Source organism: Apis cerana, linkage group LG9 (assembly GCF_029169275.1).
Source record: "Apis cerana isolate GH-2021 linkage group LG9, AcerK_1.0, whole genome shotgun sequence".
Taxonomy (NCBI): Eukaryota; Metazoa; Arthropoda; class Insecta; order Hymenoptera; family Apidae; genus Apis; species Apis cerana.
Genome location: NC_083860.1, coordinates 2,994,431 through 3,016,957, shown reverse-complemented (window position 1 = coordinate 3,016,957; position 22,527 = coordinate 2,994,431). Strand labels below are relative to the sequence as shown.

The 22,527-nt window shown below is 29.9% G+C and overlaps 2 protein-coding genes across 4 annotated transcripts in view; one reads left to right on the top strand and one right to left on the bottom strand.

Annotated features, from left to right (window-relative positions):
- Positions 1–22,306, top strand: part of LOC107995495 (soluble guanylate cyclase 89Db-like) — a 35,512-nt gene extending 13,206 nt beyond the window's left edge. For all 3 annotated transcript variants that reach the window (XM_028665599.2, XM_017053049.3, XM_028665602.2), the window contains 14 exons: positions 286–525; positions 956–1,158; positions 1,245–1,352; positions 1,991–2,159; positions 3,029–3,172; positions 3,295–3,448; positions 4,030–4,139; positions 4,819–4,908; positions 18,937–19,087; positions 19,708–19,867; positions 20,601–20,809; positions 21,144–21,349; positions 21,567–21,624; positions 21,750–22,306. In XM_028665599.2, coding sequence (XP_028521400.1) covers positions 286–525; positions 956–1,158; positions 1,245–1,352; positions 1,991–2,159; positions 3,029–3,172; positions 3,295–3,448; positions 4,030–4,139; positions 4,819–4,908; positions 18,937–19,087; positions 19,708–19,867; positions 20,601–20,809; positions 21,144–21,349; positions 21,567–21,624; positions 21,750–21,886 — 2,139 coding nt within the window. In that variant the 3' untranslated portion in view covers positions 21,887–22,306. The remainder of the gene's footprint in view (positions 1–285; positions 526–955; positions 1,159–1,244; positions 1,353–1,990; positions 2,160–3,028; positions 3,173–3,294; positions 3,449–4,029; positions 4,140–4,818; positions 4,909–18,936; positions 19,088–19,707; positions 19,868–20,600; positions 20,810–21,143; positions 21,350–21,566; positions 21,625–21,749) is intronic.
- Positions 5,841–12,595, bottom strand: LOC107995509 (trypsin-1-like). The gene is made up of 7 exons (XM_017053067.3): positions 12,360–12,595; positions 11,698–11,869; positions 10,994–11,156; positions 10,522–10,730; positions 9,771–9,973; positions 9,476–9,530; positions 5,841–8,903 (listed from the first exon to the last, which is right to left on the bottom strand). The coding sequence occupies exons 1-7, from the start codon at positions 12,429–12,431 to the stop codon at positions 8,788–8,790; spliced, it is 990 nt and encodes a 329-aa protein (XP_016908556.1). The 5' UTR covers positions 12,432–12,595; the 3' UTR covers positions 5,841–8,787.
- Positions 22,307–22,527: the final 221 nt, after the last annotated feature.

The following is a 22,527-nucleotide window of genomic DNA, read 5'->3' as shown; positions in this document are numbered from 1 at the left end:
ATCATAAATAATTCAATCGATGAAATTACAATCGAACGATTAAAACAAACAAAACAAATAATTAAAACAACGAAAAATTTTTTTTACAAAGCATGAAGAATTATTGTTAGAATTGTTTTAAGAATTTCCTCAAAAAAGACTTTTATGTATTTTATATTAAATTTATATTGAAATTTATAAAGGAAAAGGATACCATGAATAGAAATATTATACGATATATATATATATATATATAATTCTATATAATATCTGCATCCAATTATTTAAAATTTAAAAAAATTATAGATCGCGAAGAACAATAGAATGAAAACTCCACTTAGCCGTGAATTAGCGCCAGTGTCAATTTCATTTCTCTTACGGCTTTTCCCATTTGGAGCGATAATCGACAAAGATATGAGGATATTAGGGGCTGGTGATAAATTGCTGCAAGCATGGGGTGGCAGCTCTTCCTCCATCCTGAATAAGCACGTCACGGATGTTTTTAAACTTCGTAGGCCTAAAGGAATATCCTTCACATGGGGAAATGTAAGGGAGCATTTTATGTGAAAAATAAGTGAGAGAGTGTCGTATTTCCTGGCATCATTTCCTTTTATTTCCCCGATATAAAAACGATGTTGCATTAAAGTGACATTTATATTTGTATGAAATATACACTTTGAGTAAGATTTTTTTTTATTATCTACAATATTTCTATATTTCTTTCCTTTTTTTCTTTTTTATATTTATAATTCATCGTTCAGAGAAATTCAATGAAATTCAGGATGTATTTCAAGCAAAAGTATTGGAAATTGTAGAATAGATGATTATTATTAATCGAAGAATGATAATTTAATAATTATTAGATATAATTATTTGAAATGAATTTACGAATATTATTTTATTTTTTGCAAAGTATATCAATAATTTAACCAATATATTCATATAATTCTTTATAAAATAACGTGTACATGTACAGGTGATATATCTACATTCGGTGATGTTCGAATTGGAGATGATCAGATTAAACGATCAAAATGCTTCGTCGAACACAGTCAATACTCCGAGTACGAGCACGGGATTGGATAGACGAGGTAGTCAAGGAGCTAGGAGCATATTGCTGAAGGGCCAGATGAGATATATCGAGGATCTCAAAGCGATCATTTTCTTATGTAGCCCCTTGTAAGTTTCATAAAAATGTATTCGTTAAAAAAATAGAGGAGAGGGAGCGAAAAGGGGATAAATTTAATAAAATCGTACTTTGACAGAATTAACAGTTTAGACGAATTGCTTAACATGGGCCTGTACCTGAACGATCTGAATCCCCACGGTTTGAGCCGTGAGTTAGTACTCGCTGGATGGCAGCATTGCGGAAGGTAAAATATTATTTTTTAACTATGAGTGAGATTTATTGATCCATTTTAGCTTTCGTGAAGGAAATTCTGACATTTTCTTTGATTTATTCGTTTCATATTTGGATATTTCACTTTATTGTACAAATAACTGTACATAAATAGATTTAATTTTAAAGTGATTTGTTATTTATATTCTGTTTTGCTTCAATTATTCATAACACATTAAAGATGAAAGGTTTTAATAGAATGGAAAGTTTTGGCAATACGTCATTTATATAGATTGTCACTTGTTGCATGAGTTGTAATTATAAATATGTCATATATAACAGGTTTATCGTTCATTTGGCTTTAAATTGGTCCAAGTATATTCCTTCAATATCTAGTTCTAGTTTATATGAACCACACGAAATACATGCAAATTAAGAATATGAAATTTTGGACGAAAATTTTTTACCATATATTATTACTCATGTAAATTATTATTCATAAACTATTCTGAAACTTTTCATTATTAAGCATTCATCTTTAAGAAAAAATTTTAAATTGCATTTTGTACGTATACATGTATGGATAAGTTATTTTATCACACACTCAAAAACGCAAAGAATTTTCTACGGGGGGAAGGTTATTACTGTGCATGTATATGCATGTCTGGACAGATTGGAGATGATGTTCGAGAGAGCGGAACAAAGATCCACGGAATTGGAGAACAGCTACGCGTTATTGGATCGTTGGAAAAACAAGAGCGACGAGCTTTTGTATTCTATGATCCCTCAGACTGTCGCAGATCGATTGCGTGCTGGCGCCAGTCCTTTAAGTACTTGTGAGGTATTTGAGAATCTCTTAAATTATATATAATTTTATTATTTTTTCTTTTTTCGTAATAATTGTAGATATCGTAGAAATGGAATTATGTAATTTATTCTAAATATAAAGCGCGTCCTTCATCGAGGATTAATTCTCCAATATGAATGTAATAAAATAATACATATCCTGTATTCTATCTTGTCTTCGATTTATAGTAAAATTATTATTTTTCTTTTTTTTTTCGTATAGGTTGTACTAAACATTTTGCATACAAATTTTTGCTTATTATATATTGAATAAGCATTATTATCTGTTATTTCTCGATAAGAATATCTTATTTTCATTTCGCATACGTTGCACTGCAATATCTGACATTTAATTTTCTGGTGACTCATATGAGATACAAGCAATAATTTTACAGAAATAGACCGCACACTTTAACCTAAAAAATTGTGTTTTGCATCGAATTAGTTCTATAGCTAACATGTAGTTTCATCTTTTATAATAATAAGTTTTACGTGACATAAATTTTTTTATCACTTGTAAACGAATGTATCAAAATCAGAAAATATATATATTTGTTCAAACTTTATATGCAAAATTTATGCCACGTCACGCCCTTTATATTATATCGAGTTTCAATCTGATATTCACTCATATATGGATATGAAATTTGATTTATCGATCTCGACTCTGGGATTTCACTTTTATGCCACAGTCGAATGAATTGAAAGGGAATATATAAATACATATATATATATATATAAAAATATCGTAACGAAAGTTAGAATATTTTTTCTTTTTTCTTCTAAAATTGAAAACGCTTTTAAAAGATCGTGATAAACTTTTCAGTGATAAGTCTGTTTTAATATTCTTTTCTTCTCGTCTAGTCATTCGAGTCTATTTCCGTGTTATTTTGCGAGCTGTGCGACTTCGATTATTCGACGATCGAGGGTGCAATGGATATTGTTTCGTCGATGAACGCTGTTTTCTCCTGTTTCGACTCGCTGATGGACGAGTTTAACGTGTACAAAGTAAGCAAACAAAACGCAAACGTTATCAATTACCGTTAGGAAACATCGAATGGAATAAAATAAGAGTGAAATGCGAGATTAATATCTCCAGATAATCCCAGCATCTTTACGACTTTCAACAGGTAGAAACTGTCGGTCGAATTTATATGGCAGCCAGTGGAGCACCGGATAGAACGGAAAATCATGCGCAGAACATCGCAGATGTCTCGTTGCAGCTGCTAAAACACGTTCGATCCCTTAAGTTACCCTCCGGTTTAGATATACAAATTCGTATAGGTAAATTAGGATAAGATTCATTTAAAATAACGATCGATTGTTCGCGTTGTTCAAAACTTTCATGTGAAAAATATTGAAAGCAATTGAGAAATCAAAGTTCTTTTTTTTTGTCTTTCTTCCAAAAATTGAAATAATGCACATACAATTTTTATATATTAGCTGGAAGGAACAAAAGAAAAGTTGTTTTCTATTTTTTTTTTTTTAAATATCAATTCGAATTTTTCGAGAAGAGTTAAATTGAAGTGAAAATTAAATTAATTTTCAACGATGTTGTTATTTATTAAAAAAATACACGACAAAAAGTCAATTAAACGTTTTTCGATACAGTCATAAGATGTAATATGCAAAAGATACAATAATACTTATCCAATTTTTGAGTAATCGATGCTCTGTTATATATTCTGTTCTAATTTCTTTTGTTCCTTCTTCCTTTTTGTTCTTTATTTTTTTTTATCGCTTCTTTCTTTTGTCTTCACGAGATTAAATTTGTCTTTCTATCGAAAACAAACTGTATTTTTTTCCCGAGAGAATAATCAGAGAATGAACGCAATAGCATACAAGTGTGTTCCACTTTCAACTAGGAATCCATTCTGGACCAGCTGTGGCAGGTGTGGTTGGCATCAAAGTACCTAGATATTGCTTCTTCGGTGACACTGTGAATACTGCTTCTAGGATGCAAACGACTAGTCTGGTAAGTTGATTTATTCAAGTTAAATCTCAATGGAGAGATTGGAAAAAAATAAAAAAGATAGAGAGTAAATTTTTAAAAAAACCGAAACTCTTTGTTCTTTGCTGAAGATTTAAGTATAAATTGAAATTTAAACTTTGAAATTCCATTAATCTGGATCTATTAATTTCTTTTGCGAGATCAAAGTATTTTTACTTAAGAAAATATTCTCGATTTGTTTTCTAAGTTCTGTACACAAATTCTTCCAGATTTTTTACACAATTCCTTATGATATAACGTATATCTCAAAAATTATGAAATATTGGAAAAGAAAACAAGACTTTTGATTTTAAAAAATGAATTAAAAATATTAAAAAATATAAAATGAATTAAAAATATACAATAATATCTTTGTTTGCACAGTGAATTTTTTATCTAAATTGAATAAATTTTCAAACTTGATTTTCTCAAAATAACATATGGAACAAAATTTATTCATACTCATTTTTAATACTCTTCATTTCGCTTTAAAATATTTAAAAATTATTTTAAAAAAATCTTTTCATTCGTTCTATGATGTACGAATCAACTGCCTCTCAGATTCTCATCCGATTATTAATCAACAAGTTATCATTATTCTTCCATCTTCTTTACTATAATTTCAATTTTAAATAAATTTTCTTTCGAAATTTCCACGATGCAGCCGGGAAGAGTGCACATCTCGTCCGATGCCAAAGCCTTGTTATCACTGGATCGCTATCACGTTGAATCACGCGGTTTGGTCTGGGTCAAGGTTCGTATACACAAAAAGTTTTTAATTTAGGTTATCTCTCCTCCCCGCCCGGTCGTGTAATTCGTTAGTTTACCGTTTCCGTGCAGGGTAAAGGTAACATGGAAACATATTGGTTGTCCGACAAAGTAGAAGCAAACGTTAAGTTGATGGAGGAACAAGCCGTAAGACCGGAAGGACTCCTAGTCACTGATATTTAATACGCGGAAAATATATATGAAGTATTGCCGATTTTAATTTTAACCAATCAATTTACTTGTTTGTGATTGTCTTGTGGATGTTCGTTTCGATGTTAAAAAAACGATCAAAAAAATTCGCTCTCTCGACGTACAATTTTAGACATATTGAAATAGGTTATCATTAGGAGTAACTCTCATCGAGGTAACTCTCGTACGACACGGTATTTGAGTTACATAAAAATTATTATGCAAGACTCGCGTTACACGCGTAAAATGTTTCGTCCGAACAATTTTATTATCCATTATTGTATCAAGGAAAAACAGTTTTGTTTAAGAAAATTTCGAATCGAATTAAACAGAGAGTTTGTTAAAATTTAAAGAACTGTGTATAAAAGTAAATTTTATTTTTAATGCCAAAGCGAATTTTTCGATGAATAAAATCGTACCGTTTACTGTAGAATAATTTCTTTTAAATTTCCTAGACGAGATTATGATGAAAATAATGATCCTTCATTTTTATATAGAGAAAATCTTTAAAAAAATTTATGTATAATTTATATTCGTATTATATATTGCAAAAGAGTGAATTTTTTATTAAATAGTTATATTTAATGAAATTATAAAATTGATTTTATTGAAATTGAATAACTCTATATACAAGTGTAAGTTATTATGAGAGTTATTATATGAGAGTTACCTATATTTTTACGATGAAACCATGTTGTAGACATATCATAGTTGAATAATCGACATATGTGTTTAATTTAATATTCTTTTAATGTTTATAGAATTTTAACGAATTATTTATACAAAATAACGATAGATCATGTATGTATGGAGTACAATGATACGTCGATTGACAAAAAACAATTACTAAAAGGAACTAAAGCTCTTGGTTGAAGCAAGTTACAGTAAATGAATTTCTCTTCCGTTTTCCTTACTTCCTCCCCCCGTTTATCCCTTCTTATTTACTTTGCTGTTTCGTTGTATATTGTGCAGGTTTTAGAGACTGTTTGTCGAGTTGAGCTTCTTCAATTCTCCACATCCTTTCTTTATGATAACTCTTTCACTTTTATTTCCTTGGTTCGTATATCAATTTTATCCCTGATACAACTTTTTTGTAACTTGTTCTTCTGGTTATTAAATTTTTTAAAACTATTCTTTTCTTTTTTTCAAAATATCGCTTTTTAAAGAGGCGAAATAAACGCATAAAATCGATATTAAATTTTGTTAAAAGTGTTTACAAATTTTTAATTGGGAAACAAAGAAGCTGTGAAATTAATTTACTTTAATTTTTTATTTAAATCTGGTTTGGTAATTTCAGTATTAATTACGATTCAATGCATATAAACGAAAATGAAAAAATATAATTATTCGTGGAAATATTGTAAACAAATTTCAATTAAATAATTGAATATGTATTCAAAATTTGAAAATTTGTGAACAGGATAATAGAAATAAAAGTTCAGAAAGATTTTTAAAGATTTATAATATGGAGGTTGAAGTTGTATAACTAATATTGAAAAAAGAAACTAGTTTTTAACGTTCTAAATTAAGCTTGTGAAAATTAGTTTCAGTCAAATGAATTTTTTATATACCGCAAGAGTTTCGAAATTAAAATTTCTTTTTCCTTGAAACATATTTCCTTTTTTTTCCATTCTTGTCTTTATTTTATATTTTTTTTTCTCTGAATGAATTTTAGTCTTTAAAAGTTGAAATACATTTATGGGAAACAACTTTTGTTCTCTATTGAAAGTTGGAAGTGATTCAAAAAAATGTTGACTTTTCTTTTCCAGTCGAATATTCGGTATTTGAAAAAAATTCTGATGAACATCAGTCAGAAAAAGTTGTACAAAATAAAGGTTTTCTATTAAAATATTAACTATCTTTCTAACATAACTTTTTTTATTATCATCTCTTATTTATTATAAAAGAAAAATCGATGAAAAATCCTTGTAAAAATTCTTTTCTAACTTATCAATGAAATTAAACGTAACGATTAAAATTACAAAAAAGATTTATTATTTTGAAAAATATAAACAAATTTATTATTCTTCTGGAAAATTTGATTTCCAAAACTCACTTTTAACTTTGTATCATTTATTTTATTATAAAAATAATAAAATAAAAAATTCCACGCAATTCTAATACAAATGAATTCAATAATAATAGTAAAAAAAAATAAAAAATTAATATATAAATATTACAAAATTAAAATTAACTTACAAACTTGAGTATCATTTGAGTATTTTATACATAAATATATTCGAGCTACCATAAATATTTAAAACTAAACACTTTCGAATTTCTTCGAACAATTCGACTACGACAAAAAATTTTGTCAGGTCAATGACAATCGACGTTTCACTGTCGCCCACGAAATTGATGGAAACGGATACACGAAGAATCAAAGCTCCGTGGGCAATGGGTATATATATATATACACATACCCGTGAGTTTTCACCGAAATTCCAGTTCGAAGAAACAGAGAAAGTCCGGGTGACTTTCTTTCTCGTACGTTCAATATTACGAGTCGCGTGGAGAACGCGCGATACGTGCCTTAATTTTCAATTGTCTCTCGCCTCCATCGATGTGGGATAACGGATCGCGTGGCCACCCATTATTTTTAACTTCTCGTGGAACACGTAGAAAATCGCTTTAACCCTCTATAAATTTTTCATTTTGAGAGGAAGAATAAATGGTAAGAAGCTCGTTCGTTTTAATTAGGAAAATTGTTGTCAAATTGTGGAGGAAGGCAGTAACTGGTTCAGTTGAATATTTTGCTTCGATTGTGCTCACGAAAAAGCGCTGTAGAAGATGTTAGATAAGATATTATAGTTATAAGAGAAATTATAAGTACATCGTGGAACATTTATGAAAAATCCAAATATAGAAAAATCTAAAGAAATATAAAATGTCTGTGATGCTTCAATTTTATTTCTGTAATTGCATTTATAATTTTTCTTTTTAACTTGCATAAATATCGTTATAAAAGATCGAAGTTAAATAAAGTAAAATGGAGGGAGAATCGTATGCTTCGTTTCGTTTTGGCTCTAATTCAAAAAATTAAATTGCTTCTAATTGCAAAACAAACAAGATACTTTTATATACCAATTTTTGTTTGGTTTGTTTTTAGTATGTAGAATTAACCTCAAAGATGTCCCACGAATATATTAACATTCTATACAAACTATTGTTTTAAAACTTTAATAACTGCACTTTAAGTTAGAAGCCTTGGAAGTTTATATCAACTTCCAGGAAATCCAGGAATTCTGCCTTCCCCCATAATTGTACAGAATAGAAATTAATAATTGTTACGTGCAGATTGCGCCTCACGAGGCAATGATGTAACAGCAAAATAAATTAAAACTGTAATTACACGTTTATAAAATATAAATATGTACAGGTGGTTCGATTTTTGAGCGATTATAGAGGGTTAATTTATATGAACACACGATGAAAGACTAAACACACCGAGCTTGTCGTTTCGTGGCCGAATTATAAAATAAAAAAATTCGCAAAGATTCTAAAATGCCCGAGAAAAGATATTCCACGAGGATGAATTTTACTCGAATTTTTTTTTTAAATCTACTTAAGATCATAGATATTAAGATCAAGGCGATAAATTTAAAAATAATCACGAAAACACGAGTCTTGTTGTATCCACGCGTGGATTACCTTGAATTATTATTCATCGTTTAAATCAACAGTAACAAGAGTCCTCGGTGTTGCGACTTATCCACGAGAGGTAACGATTCACCCTGGTGTAAACACCGGGGTAGCCAGGCCTTGCGCATCCTTCGCCCCAAGATACAACTCCTGTGAATTACAAGATAGAACAGATCGTAGATATAAGTATAGAGCAGTCATTGGATGAGATATAAAGGAGGTTCGATTCGAATGTGTCTTTTGAATTTTAAGAGACTTGTCTTCAATATTGATAATTTGAATTTAGATAATAAGAATTAATTTCAAACAATTAATTATTGCTTATTTATTTTAAGAAGAAAATAAACGTTGAAGCATTCGATTCAAATTGTAATATTATATTTAAAGTAAGTATTTTATTATTTTTTTTTTTTTTAGAAGAGCAAAAGATAACTCTGATAAATATCTGCTCGATAGATCGTTACAGTTATTATTTAATTTAATCAAATTATAAAAATGTGAAAAATTAGACGAGGTTTTTTTTATTACGTGTCCTAAAAATTTTGTCAAATTTTGGAATAAATGAAGTTCTCTTTTATAATTACGAAAACTTTGTATTAACTTTTTAATATATTCCCAAGATCACATCGTTATTTTTCCATTTTTCGCTTTGACAAACACGACTTTACGTCCCTTCCAATGATAATTCTATTTATAGCCAAGCAATATAGCACAAATCTTACCGACTATTTGATATGTATCCATGTTGACGACATGCAGGGGACCACCACTGTCTCCCTAACGAAAAGAAAAAACAAAAAAAAAAGTCACAAATTTAAATAGCACTTTTCTCTGCATGATACATTAAGTGATAAAAAAAAGAAAAACGGACGTGTAAATCACGTGTAAATCAGATGATACACACAAGGTAGATGCAAATCATACAAAGATGTAACGATTCCCGTTTGTACGTGTTGTTAAAAGCGGAGAAGTGTTAATAGTAACGATAACGGACAAGAAGAATTTGTTGTTAATTACCTGACACGAATCCTTGCTTCCCTCTTGGTAACCGGCGCACAGCATGTTGTCTGTAATCCTTTGCGATGGATATTTAGAGGCGCGACACTCGGCGTTCGAGAGAATCGGAACCGTGACTTCCTGTAGAGTTTGTGATATGGCGCCAGACTCTGCTGTCGCTCCCCAACCTGTCACTGTTCCATTCAATCCGGCAAAAGTTTTCGCTGAGAAAAACAATAAAAGTTTTTTTACGTGATTTTACGCGATAGACATTTTCTTCTCCCTTTTTTTTTCTTTCCAAAGCTTTTCGAAATATAATTTTGATTAAAAAAATTAAATCGATTTGAAAAAATCAAGTTCGAAAAAGTTTCTCGAGGACACGTGAATCTGAATACGAATCTTTCTATTTTTCTAGTATGAATGGATTGAATTAAAATTGGCGCATCGATGATTAACAGATTGTTCTGTGTGAAAACAAATGAGAAAGAAAAGTATGTAGAAATTTGTTCCAATATTTAATAAAACATACTCGATTTTATTGAGAATAGGAGTTTAAATAAACAAATTTTATTACATTTTTATTTAGAAATCTCCTGTCAATTGTTCATCTAAAAGATTAAAATCAATATATTCAAATATATCTATTATAGGTTAATGCTTAAACTCAAATTTTCTAGAAAAATTCTTATATTATTTATATCATTGATAAAATTCCGTTATTTATTTATTCTGCACAATGTTATAGATTACTATCGAATATTGCAACATTTACCTCGTTCTGGAAGACAAACAGGTCTCATCTTTCCCTCGAATCGAATGGCGTCCTTCAGTTTGATGAGCGCGATGTCATTGTTATAATTATACGTCGAATAACCGCCATGCTTAATCACTTTATCGACACGAAATTCTTGCGTCTTTGCCTCTGTAGTGGAATTACGATCGTGTTCCAATATCCGGACCGATATGAGGTTAGAATCGAACCTGTCGTTGGAATACGATACGCGCGATTAAAAATTAGTTTTTATGAGCAGAGCAAAGCGCAAAATTGTAATATTACAGGCATAAAATTTCAAAATCGTTGAAATCGATGAGACATTGTAATAAGCATTAGCAAAATATCGAGCTACGATTTCACAAAGTATTGAAGTGATATAATAAATTAAAATATTAATATGTATATATATATTATACGTATTTTGACAATTAATTTATTTATTGCAATGCATTTTAATGCACGAAATCACCTGTCGACACAATGGGCGGCAGTTACTACGTAAAAAGAGCTTATAACAGATCCACCGCAATAGAATCGTCCTCTGTACATCAATAAAACCATCCATGGATATTGATTAACTTGAGTCTCGACACCACCGACGATACGTCTCTGTACGTTCGTCAAACCGCATTCTATGAAATATAATATAATGTATGTGTCGTGTTCGATCGATTTTATCAAAAGAAAATATAAAAATAACGATATTTAACATTTTTCTTTAAGAAAAAATCTACTTAAAGATGTATATAAATGTATGGAACTCTCTCCACGGAATTTAACTTTCTATGTATAGTTGAAATTCCTTAAAACTAGAAATCATCCTGGCACGATTATTTTTAATCATTTCTTTGTATCCATTTTTGGTAATTTAATTTTAATAAATATTCTCGCTTTTATTTGTTATATTTTCGTAATAAAACGTATATAAAATATGAATGATTAGAACTTATAGTTTATAAAACAGTATGAAACATTTAAAGTTTTATCTTTTCCTTTTACAAAAGGACGAATAAATTAAACTATCTCTCAATTTTTAAAATATAAACTTTTTCTCAATTTCTAAAATATAACTTTAAATATTATAAAATATATCTTGAAACACTAAAGAAATGTTTAAAGATAAGAAAGGATAGTTTTTGTCTCTGAATGGTAGTATTCAATAAAATCACTTACTGCAAGGTAAACACTCTTCAGGAGTTTCTGGTTTCGGGTTTTCAGTCGAGGAATCAGTAGGGGACAATATCCCGGCCAATATCCATTCCCAAAAATTTTTGTCATCGTTGATTGTTGCATTGTATTGCGTTGCGTTTAAATTTATTCCCTCTTTGACGACTGACGATTGCACCTATAAAAGTTTGTATTATTTATTATTTCATGAGCAGAGGCAACAAATACATTTATACTAATTTTTTAATACACATTTTTGCATTGTATTTTTACATAACAGGATATCGATACACATATTTTACATTTAATATTTTTTCTTCATATATTTCATATCTACTAGAGACATTAATAAAATCAAACAGAATAATCTGTTTGATATCTCAAAATCTTATTCTGCGAATGAGAAATAAATGATATTCAATGGGAAAAAATATTCCAAATAATTTGTCCTGTATTTCTTTCATCGATAAAGAAAAATCTCGTGAAAAAAAATTCCTAAATCATCCTAAACCGATACCAATACTAATCGCAAAGTAAAAAAAAAAGGAAATATTTAAAAAACGAAATCGATCGGTTTTGCCACTTCCGTGCCACATCCATTCCGTGTCGAACTCTCGAACTCGAAGAGAAATTGTCCGATCACTTATCTGAGCACCACCGTTACTTACTTCCTCGCAATTAACAGTACACGCGACCACGGCCACGATGATGGCCAAACAGATTGCCGTGCGGATACACATGATCCTCGTCGCACTTTTCTTTCTCGCGCACGAAACCGGTGTGTGAATTCCGTGGCACTCGGTCGTCGAATAAAAGGGAGCAACCGATTGAATCGTTGCTCGGGATCTACACTTCCTACCAGGACGGCGTACACTTTCACACGACACTTAGCCGTGGCCGTCGCATCTTTATTTATACGGAATAGTGGACTGGCGGGTAGTCGAAGTGAAAATTTAGGCTGACCATATTTACCAGAGCGAAATGGGCATTGGACATTGGGTATCGGCGAAGATGCGGACGTGGAATCTTATTTTCGTCGGTTTTATTTTTGGTGTTTGCATGCATTTCTGAGCTACTTGTCAGGGACGAGGTTAATGAAAATGGTGGTAATATATGGGACTCTTTTTTGGAAAATTTTCTTCGTTACGAGATATTGTATTTATTTTGAAGATAATTATTTGCGTATCATCAGGATAATCCTGTAAATGTTCAAAGGCATATAACATGCAAATAATGTTCTCGTTAGCTTCTATCCATCATTCTTCAAATCCTTCAAATAAAGCTGTAGATGTGTTTTATATAGCTGCATCGGAATATTTGAATATTTTACAATCGAATATCTTATAATGCGTGTGCGCCCATGAATCGTAATTTATAAATTGCTTTATGAAAGAATACGATTTGTATCGCGTACGTGAATCTCATGTAAAAGAAGTCGATTAAGTGGAAAATTTTATCAACAATTTTCAATAATTTTTAATCAAAATTTAATAGTAACAAACAACATATTTAACGGTAATTTTTATTAACTATTAATTTTATTATTCATTAAAGTAATATAACGACAAATATATATATAAATATTTTTGAACAAACTCCAGAACATTCTCAAGAATTATCATAAATTAAATAAAATTCTTGAGTTTCGTCTTAACGAAAAATATTGAAAATTGCAAAAAGTGGCTTCTGGCCAGAGACTGCACACAGAACGCTCGAAGAAATGATCGACACGTAATCAACTCGTTTTTCACTCGCAACGTACCGAAATAATTTTCGCGTACACGTGATATATAATGCTCGCCGTTATCAATGGTCTGCCGACCGAGAGAGAAATAAGATAAGATGATGTAGGACGGAGGATTGTAGCTCACCTGTGGACAGTGGGTCAAGGTATATGGGTCGCAGCACCCTCATGCGGGTGGGACATCGCCTCATTGTCTTCTTGGATGACTAACCTTATCGGCCAGCCTTGCCTTATTTACACTTATCGCCACGGTCAGATTGTCACCATGATTTCAACTTTTCACGGGCAAGATTACGTTCGATTTTTATCTTTTGCGTATATTAGAGATAATGATAAACTTTTTTATAATTCGATATGAGTTGATCAATCGAATGAAATAATTATCGACATGCATTAATACATTTTATCTTTCTTATAATTTCGATTGAATTAACTCTTGCTTATCGATAGTAACTCAATGATATACATCGCATAATTTCTCGTTAATTTTGTTTATGCGATTAATTATAAAGGAAACTAAATTTTACTAAATATAATTTACATTAAATATATTTAGAACTGTAATTAAAACGAATTGTAATTCCATTACAATAAGAGATGATAATTAAATTTCATCCAAGTTATAAAAAAAAAATATAAAAAATGAAAATTTAGAAGAAAAATCTTTGGTTAGCATAAAATAATGTTCAAATAAAATTTGTTTAAAAATTCCAATTCCGTTCTCCTTTTCCGTAATAACGAATGAAAAGAGACAAGTTTGGGAAATATGAAAATTCTCGCTGCATTCGTAGCTCGAGATACGAGATAATAATCGCGTTCATATCGCTCGATGGGACGTGACAGGTTAATCGATGAATGATAGAACAAGACAAGGTGGTATTAAAAGAAGCATGCATAAATTATCGGGCACGGTTTTGATGCACGCGAGACGATCGTCTCGTTGATACTCTTGGTACACATTTTCTCCCTTGTGCCGCGAGTCGCACATTCGTCCCACGAATTATACCCACACCACTGGGATACTGGGCGTGTGACGTTTTCTTACCCCGAATAATTGAATTCCAACGTCGGGACGAAGGAAGCTTGTTACACGGTGAAACTCGTCCGACATTGAACGTGACGGTGAACGAGCGATCAATCGGTAAATTATCAAAAGGATAAGCCACCATCTTTTGAAGCCATCTTCTGGCGAAGGTGAAAGTGAGAAAGTGCGACTTCAAAGTGATTTAGATTTCTTTGCTGGCGTTATAATTTGTCTGTACGTATGTTATAACGTGAAGTGTTTACAATGATAAATGTGTTGAATTAGGAAGGTTGATTTTAGAGGTGGAAACAAAGAGAAATGTAAAAATCGAGACGTTAAGTTTATTGTATTAAGATGAATTTTATTTAAGCTTGAGTAAAAAAAAATAAATTGAAAGTTAAATTAAAGAGATGATTTCACGTGTCGAAAAATATATAGAAAAAGAAAATTTTTCTTTCCCTCTTAGTTTTCGAAAAAATCGAGTTAAAACATATAGAGATGAAAGATACGGGAAAATTTCCGATAGGAGTTATTGGAATTATTGATAGAAAGTTATTTGACGTGAAAAAAGGAAAAAATATGGGATACAATTTTTTCATATTTTTTATAAAAAATATTATTAAAATTCATCGAGTATCAAGGATCTGATTATTAGAGAAGAAGAATTTAAATTAAAAATTGTTTCATTTATTTTCGCATGTAGAGAAACCTTTTATCAATAATCCATTTATATTCAATTGAGAATCGGTAGATTCAGTTACATTTTCATCTAACAAATTCTTTTTCAAATTCAATTTCTTTGAAAAAAAAATCCCGAGGGAAAAAATTAATTTATTCTTTCTCTTTGAGTTGTTTTTATAAATTAAAATTACTCGTTGTAACTTTAGTTAAAAGAGTTTAGTTTAAAAATTACCTAAATATTAAATGCTCATAAATGTTTCATTAAAAAAATACGAAATGACAATGGCCTAGTTTTTCATTCCATATAATACAATAATGCAATGATAAGAACATTAATGATAAGAATATCTATCGATATCTATTTAATTTACATTTTATTATTCTCAACCACTCCTTGGGAAATTTTATTTAAAAAATTGAAACAATAATGAGAATACATAATATTATTTAGAAATATTTATATACTGTTTGTCGATTTATGTTAATTTATACGATAAAAAACAATAATTAAATTTGTTTTGAATTAATATAATAAACGAATGCAAATTATTTCGTATTTACAAGGATTCAATAATTAAAAAAAACAAACTCAGAATAATTTAAAAAATACATTCACATAATAATGTTACAATTATAAATATTCCCGATAACAAATCACAAGTATAAACGTTCAATCTATATCAATCTTACTTACCATATCACATAAATATACCATATTTTCCCAATATATATTCCATTATTATTATAATTCTAGTTTAAATAACACGACCCTGTAGAAATCATAAATAATCGAAAAAAAAATGATAATTACCTCGAAGCAATTAACTCGAAGCTTAACCCCATCATCCGTTGAGACGAAACGAATTTCTGACACGGTTTCCCGAAATTTACATAAGATAACGCGTTCCAGCCGAGCAATTATCTGGATGTTTAGCGTCCAATTTTAACACGCGTCGTGCAATTAACCGAACACGATTATTTCAACACCCTCGCGGAGCATTGGTGGAATCCCGTGTAAAAGAGAGACAGGGCGATAGCGCGCGCTCGTTAAATGTTTGCTTTACGAATCCGGAGGCAAGGGCAAACGACTATTACATTGACCCGATTTCGAGCGGCAACATTAACCCGTGTAATATCGTTAAAGTGTCACAAACTTCTTAGAATCTCGACCAGTAAAATCTTTTTTACTACTTATCGAAACTGTTTCATGGCCCTTAAAGTTAATTCTGAGTTTGTATGTATATATATATGTAATAGGCGAAAAAAATATACGATGTATTGTTCACTGATGTTTAAAAAATGGAATAGATATGTATTTAAATTCCATTTAGTTGAAGCTCTCGTTATGTCGATTAAAAATTTGCATGAATATCTATGGTCTAATTGTGCATTTAATATGACACGTGATCTCTGTTCGAAACTTTGTTTGCGATCAACTTTTGTTTTGATTATGGATAAGTAAATTTTCATTAATAGAACACACATAATGGAAAAATTATTCTCTACCTCTCTGCGTAATTGTAAACGACTTAATGAACGTGTCGTAAGAGAGAGAGAGAGAGAGAGGAATTTACGACATCGAAGACAAATTATTCCAACATCAAAAACAACTGCAACAAACCCAATACGTTCTTACGACTTCGTTCAAACTTATTAAAAAATTCCAGCAACACCCATAACCCATCCACCACGGCCCATCACCGCGCTCGTGAAACGGCCCACAGCCAATTACAAGAGCTCGTTCCACTCGATAAGTGAAACCCTTCCAATTAACTCGTTCCATATTGCTCCTCTCCTCTCGAATACAATAGAGGGTCGCGAGGAGGCGTGAAGAAGAATTCCGTCTGACGAAATGAATGACATTGATCCAATCCGTCGGATGTTCGAAAGAAAGGAAGGAAGGAAGGGTCGAAACGTGGAGAGGAGAGGTCGAAGGTAGCGAAAGGTAGTGGTGGTGGATCCGTTGTTTGACATTGATCGTCGTTGGTGGTCGTTGCTTGCCTCAACGACATCTATTATATATCCCTCGTTACGCATGAGACACATTGTCACCTTTTTCCAAGTGGTTTATCCGTGTGTCGAATCGGTTGTGCAGGTGAGACAACGTGCCGCTTACACGGACAACTCGGGCTGATTTAAAAGCTGTCACATGCAACATCTGCCAATGCACACGCACCACTCAAGGTTGACGATCCCCACCGGCAACCGCGGCTTCTTCAATAGTTATAATTTACTATAAAACGGCAAAACGGCCACGGTACCTTTAGAATTTTCACGCCTGGCGTAGCCACGTGCACTGGACGTAGCCTGTACACACTTTATATATACATACACGGTGCGACATCCGAGATCGGGATCGGCAAGGCTGTAATCGACGACGCGCCGATATTTCGGGCATTGACACGTGACAATGCGACGAACACTCGTGATCCTGTTCTGGATAAGTTGTTGCGGCCACGCGTTACCGCGAGTGGTGAGTTCTCTCGTCTAATTAATTTTATTTCGATCGTGAAATAGATCGTAGGAAACGCGGAGGTAGCTAGGTTAGAGAGAATAAAGTTATTTGGAGTTAATTATCGATATTTATTATTCGAATAATCGCTGAACACGGTGCACGAGCTATTTAAGGATAATGGTTGTGATTGTATAAGTAATAAACATTACTTTTTTGCGTATTTTAAACGACGAATTTTAAACAACGTCGAGGTAGTATTTTATATTTAGAATTTATAATTGATTAATAATCGGTTAATTTGTTAATCGTATTCATAAAAATGATTTTCAGCATGTAAATATTCGAAGTTTCATGATTTTATTTTTCAAATTATTAATTAGATGTCTAAGCGAATCGTATTAATATATTAATATTTTGTTATTTGTGAAATTTTATTTATAATTCATACAAATCGTAGTTAATACAATAATTATTTGATTAATATTAAAAATATATTACAATTATTGTTACGTACAGATTTTAAATATTTTTTGAATATTTAAAAGTTGAGCACAAAAAAGTATTTATTGATTATATTATTCATAAATATGATAAATTATGTCCTCTATAGATGACATAAAAATGGAGAATAGAATTTTGATAAAAGTAATGATATTAATATTTTAAATCGATGTTCGATGATAAATAAATGCCAAAAATTGTTATTTGAATTTACATGTTTCATAAAATTGGGGTCAGAATATTATTAGAAATAAAATTTATATGGCATTATTATAATAAAAGGGTGGAACGAAATATAGGGGTAAAATTCCTTTCATGCTATTTATGACTTTTAAGATTGCCTTCTGCAATGATATTTATGTTGATCTGATTTTTATCAACAACATAATATTTGTTTTCAGCAAATAATATTCTTTACAATCTATATAAAAAATAAACTTTTGATAAAAAAATTTAAACTAGATATGAATAAAAAAAATAGATAAATATTTGAAAATGAAATAGATTAAAGAATCATTGAATAAATGAATTATAAGTATCAGTAAATCAAAAATAATTTCAAAAATTATTATATAAAAAACATTTAAAAAAAATTTTCTTGTTAAGCATATAATAAAACATTATGATTTTTGTTATAACACGCATGACTGCATCCTCTTCAATAGTTCATTCTCAATTCATAGCTTTTTTATCCCAGATTTAATTCCTAGATATCTCAGAAACAATTTACCTAAAATTTTTCTATTTATCTTGAATTTAACATGAAACAATCACAATAATATTAAATAAAATACAATTGTGCAATTCGATTGTACAATAATTATTTCACTTTTTATTTAGATATCAAAGGATAAGGAAAAGAATCTACGAGCGTTAAATGTTACGAGCAGCGAGGTAGATAATTTGAAATCGATAGATGAAGTCTCTTACATCGATTTCGATCCAATTTCTTCGATTCCATCAAAGAAACCGAACGTCTGCAACAACTGTGGTAATTAATAAAAACGATCGACTATGAAACATGATTACTCCCACTCTTCTAAAACTGTCATCTTGAAAATAAGGAGTGAAAGAGTCTATAACTACTTTCATTAAGCTCTTTATTAACTATAATACTGTGCAACAGTAAAAATGAATAAGAAAATTTTTTAAATAAGAAATATATAATAATAATAATTATAATATAAATTATAATGATACAATGATAAATTTTTTTGTTAATTTTTGATTGAATTTTTTTAGATTGATTAATCAAATTTACAAATTAAACAATATTATTAATAAAAATTCTATATTTATTGTAATATATATAATGAAAATTTATTTTTATTATAAAATTTTGTCATAATTTAATTAAAATAGAAAGGAATCGTTATAAAAATTATTTAAATTTTTGCAATATACAGCAATAAATTAAATTCATATTCGTAAATTGTAATAAACAATTCATTTTCATATTATGTCGAAGAAAATATCACTTAAAATTTATTTTTACTTAAAAAGTTATTTTAAAATATAAACGATAATAAATAACGAAAGTTAAATTTTAAAAATCTTTGAGAAAAATATAATATTTTATCTGTGTTAACAATATTTACATATCTATTGTAGTCTGTGGCATAGGGCGGAAAACAAGAATCATAGGTGGAAACGTAACAAGCGTTTACGAGTATCCCTGGATTGTTAGCATGTTTAAGGAAAATGCATTTTATTGCGCTGGCAGTTTAATCACGCGAAAACATGTACTCACGGCAGCTCACTGTTTGCAAGGGTGAGTATCAACACATAAAATGTCGTATATTCTATTTATTTATAAATAGAATATTCAATTCTTTATTCAATTTTTTATCGAGTAATAAAATAAAAAGTATAAATGAATAGAATTTTTTAAATTTGAACGTATTAAATATATTATTTTGAAATAAATGATTCGTCGTACTTTTATCGATTTTCATTTTATTTTATTTATTGTTCGATGCCGACTCGAAGATCCATGTTTATCATATGAAAATGATGATAACTATTGTGAGTTATTGATAATATTCGAAAGAAGAAATAAAAATTTTTCATAGAAAATTTAATAAAATTTCGTCAATTCCATAATCAAATTATATAATTATTTGTTTTTCATAAATTTTAAAGAATTTTCTAATTTCTCTGCTCTGAACGAGCAATGTTCTGTGCATACGTTTTGATTCTTGTTAATCCATTTATTATGATTAAATCAAGCTAAAAAGATTTAAAGCTTTTCTTAAATTTCCTTTGCCTGTAACAATAAATCTACAAATTTAGACAAGTTATTCATCCAAATAATATACGTGCTTATTTATCTTTGTTTATTACTTTACATGGCGTTTTTTGTTATTATTTCAATTTTAATAAAAGCCATCTGAAATTGAAATCAAATAATCACATCATTTAAACGAATTATTTGTTTTTAATATAAACTCATCAGAAAGATTTTTACAAAAATATTTCTAAAACAGTTTTCTGATAAATTTCAGATTCGACAAAAGAATGATCAAACTTATCTTAGCGGACAATGATAGAACAAAAGTAGACAAGAATGCTATAATTCGTCGTGTCAAGTCGGTCGTTATACACGAAAATTTTAATAAATACAGCAAATACAACAACGATATAGCTATTATCGAAATGGATCGACCAGTGAATGTGAATGGGATTGTGCGAACTGCCTGTTTGCCCAAAGACAGTGAGTACACAGTTTTGCTGTTATTACGAAAAATAACGCAATAAGTCAATGATGTGCAGTAAATATATCTCATAATTCACGAATGAATTTTTAATCAGAAAAAATATATAGAAAATAATTAATCTTTCTTCCCTTTATTTAAATCAAATTTTTTTTTTAATAATTCGAATTTTAATAACAGATAAAAATTATATATTTTATAAATATTCTATTATTTATTCTGAATTATTTGTTCGAATTTAATTCCTAATATTTCCTTTAAAAAAATATCATGTGTTCTAAAACAAGAAAAGCGGATCGTGAAAATTCGTACAAGATGGAATATAATTTGCAGAAACTGTCGATTATACTGGAGCGACAGCTACAGCAATTGGTTGGGGTCAAACGGGGGAATACGAACCTGTGAGCAATAAATTGAGAATAGTCAATCTCCCAATTTTGTCCAAGGAGGAGTGCGATCAAGCTGGTTACTACAAACATATGATCACCGAAAATATGTTCTGTGCAGGATATTTGAGGGGTGAATTCGATGCTTGCTTCGTAAGAGAACAATCTTGTATAAAAATATCTATCTTTTTGATAAATGTTTTGATCTTTTTTTTAATAGAATAAAACAATATCTCAATGTTGTTTTAATGTGATTATGAATTTGAACTTTTGATTGCAATAATATTAATTTGTAATTGTTGTAATTCAAATATTTTATTATTCTACTTCATTAAAAAATTAATCAATCACAACGTTACATTATTTTTAGGGTGACAGTGGTGGTCCTCTCCATGTGAAGAACACGTTTGGATATATGGAAGTAATAGGTATTCGTGGATTCGTTACAATTTATAATTACATTTATTTAAATTCTTTCTATTTCGTTATTATTGATAATTATTATTTTGTGATATTAATGTAAGAAGATATTTTTAATTAATATTTTTTTCAGGTATTATTTCATGGGGTCGTGGTTGCGGAAGACCAAAATATCCGGGAGTTTATACAAAAATAACAAATTATCTGGAATGGGTGAATGATCATCTACACGAAGAATGCATGTGTTCACCATCGTCACAGAGATATTAACTTTCTATTTCAAAAATTTTATGCTTAAGATAAAGTACATAATTCATAGGATCACACGTATCTTTCGAACGCCAATCTTTCGTTACGTAACAGTTTTAATTCCATTAAGATAATCAACGCGACAATACGATCAGTATTATCAGTATATTCCATAGTTAATAGGTTAATTTTATTATATATTTATAAATATTTACACAAATGTTTATTGTTACTTGACAATCTGACTGTAAATAATTGTTGAATTTGATAGAATTATCATAGTTTATCGTGCTAATTTATTGCAATTGTAGATACAATTGCACATAACTGAGGTGATCTAGTCCAGTGTACATATATATTGACGAAGTTCCGATTTTCTGTGATGTTCCGTGCTTTCTGTATTGAAACGATTGTTAAATAAAGAATTTGCATTTATCCTGATATTATTATCTTTGAAGCCTTTCACTAAATTTGGAAATTATACGAACAATAACGAAAGAGTTGTAAAAAGACGAATTTAAGATTGTAAAGAAGCTGTACGATAATTATTACATGATAAAAGAGAAAGTTACAAGTAAAACTTTTACTTTGGATTCGCAAATACTTTGATAAAAAGATGGTAAAAAATAATATTGAATATCATAATTTTGAAACTTGTGAAA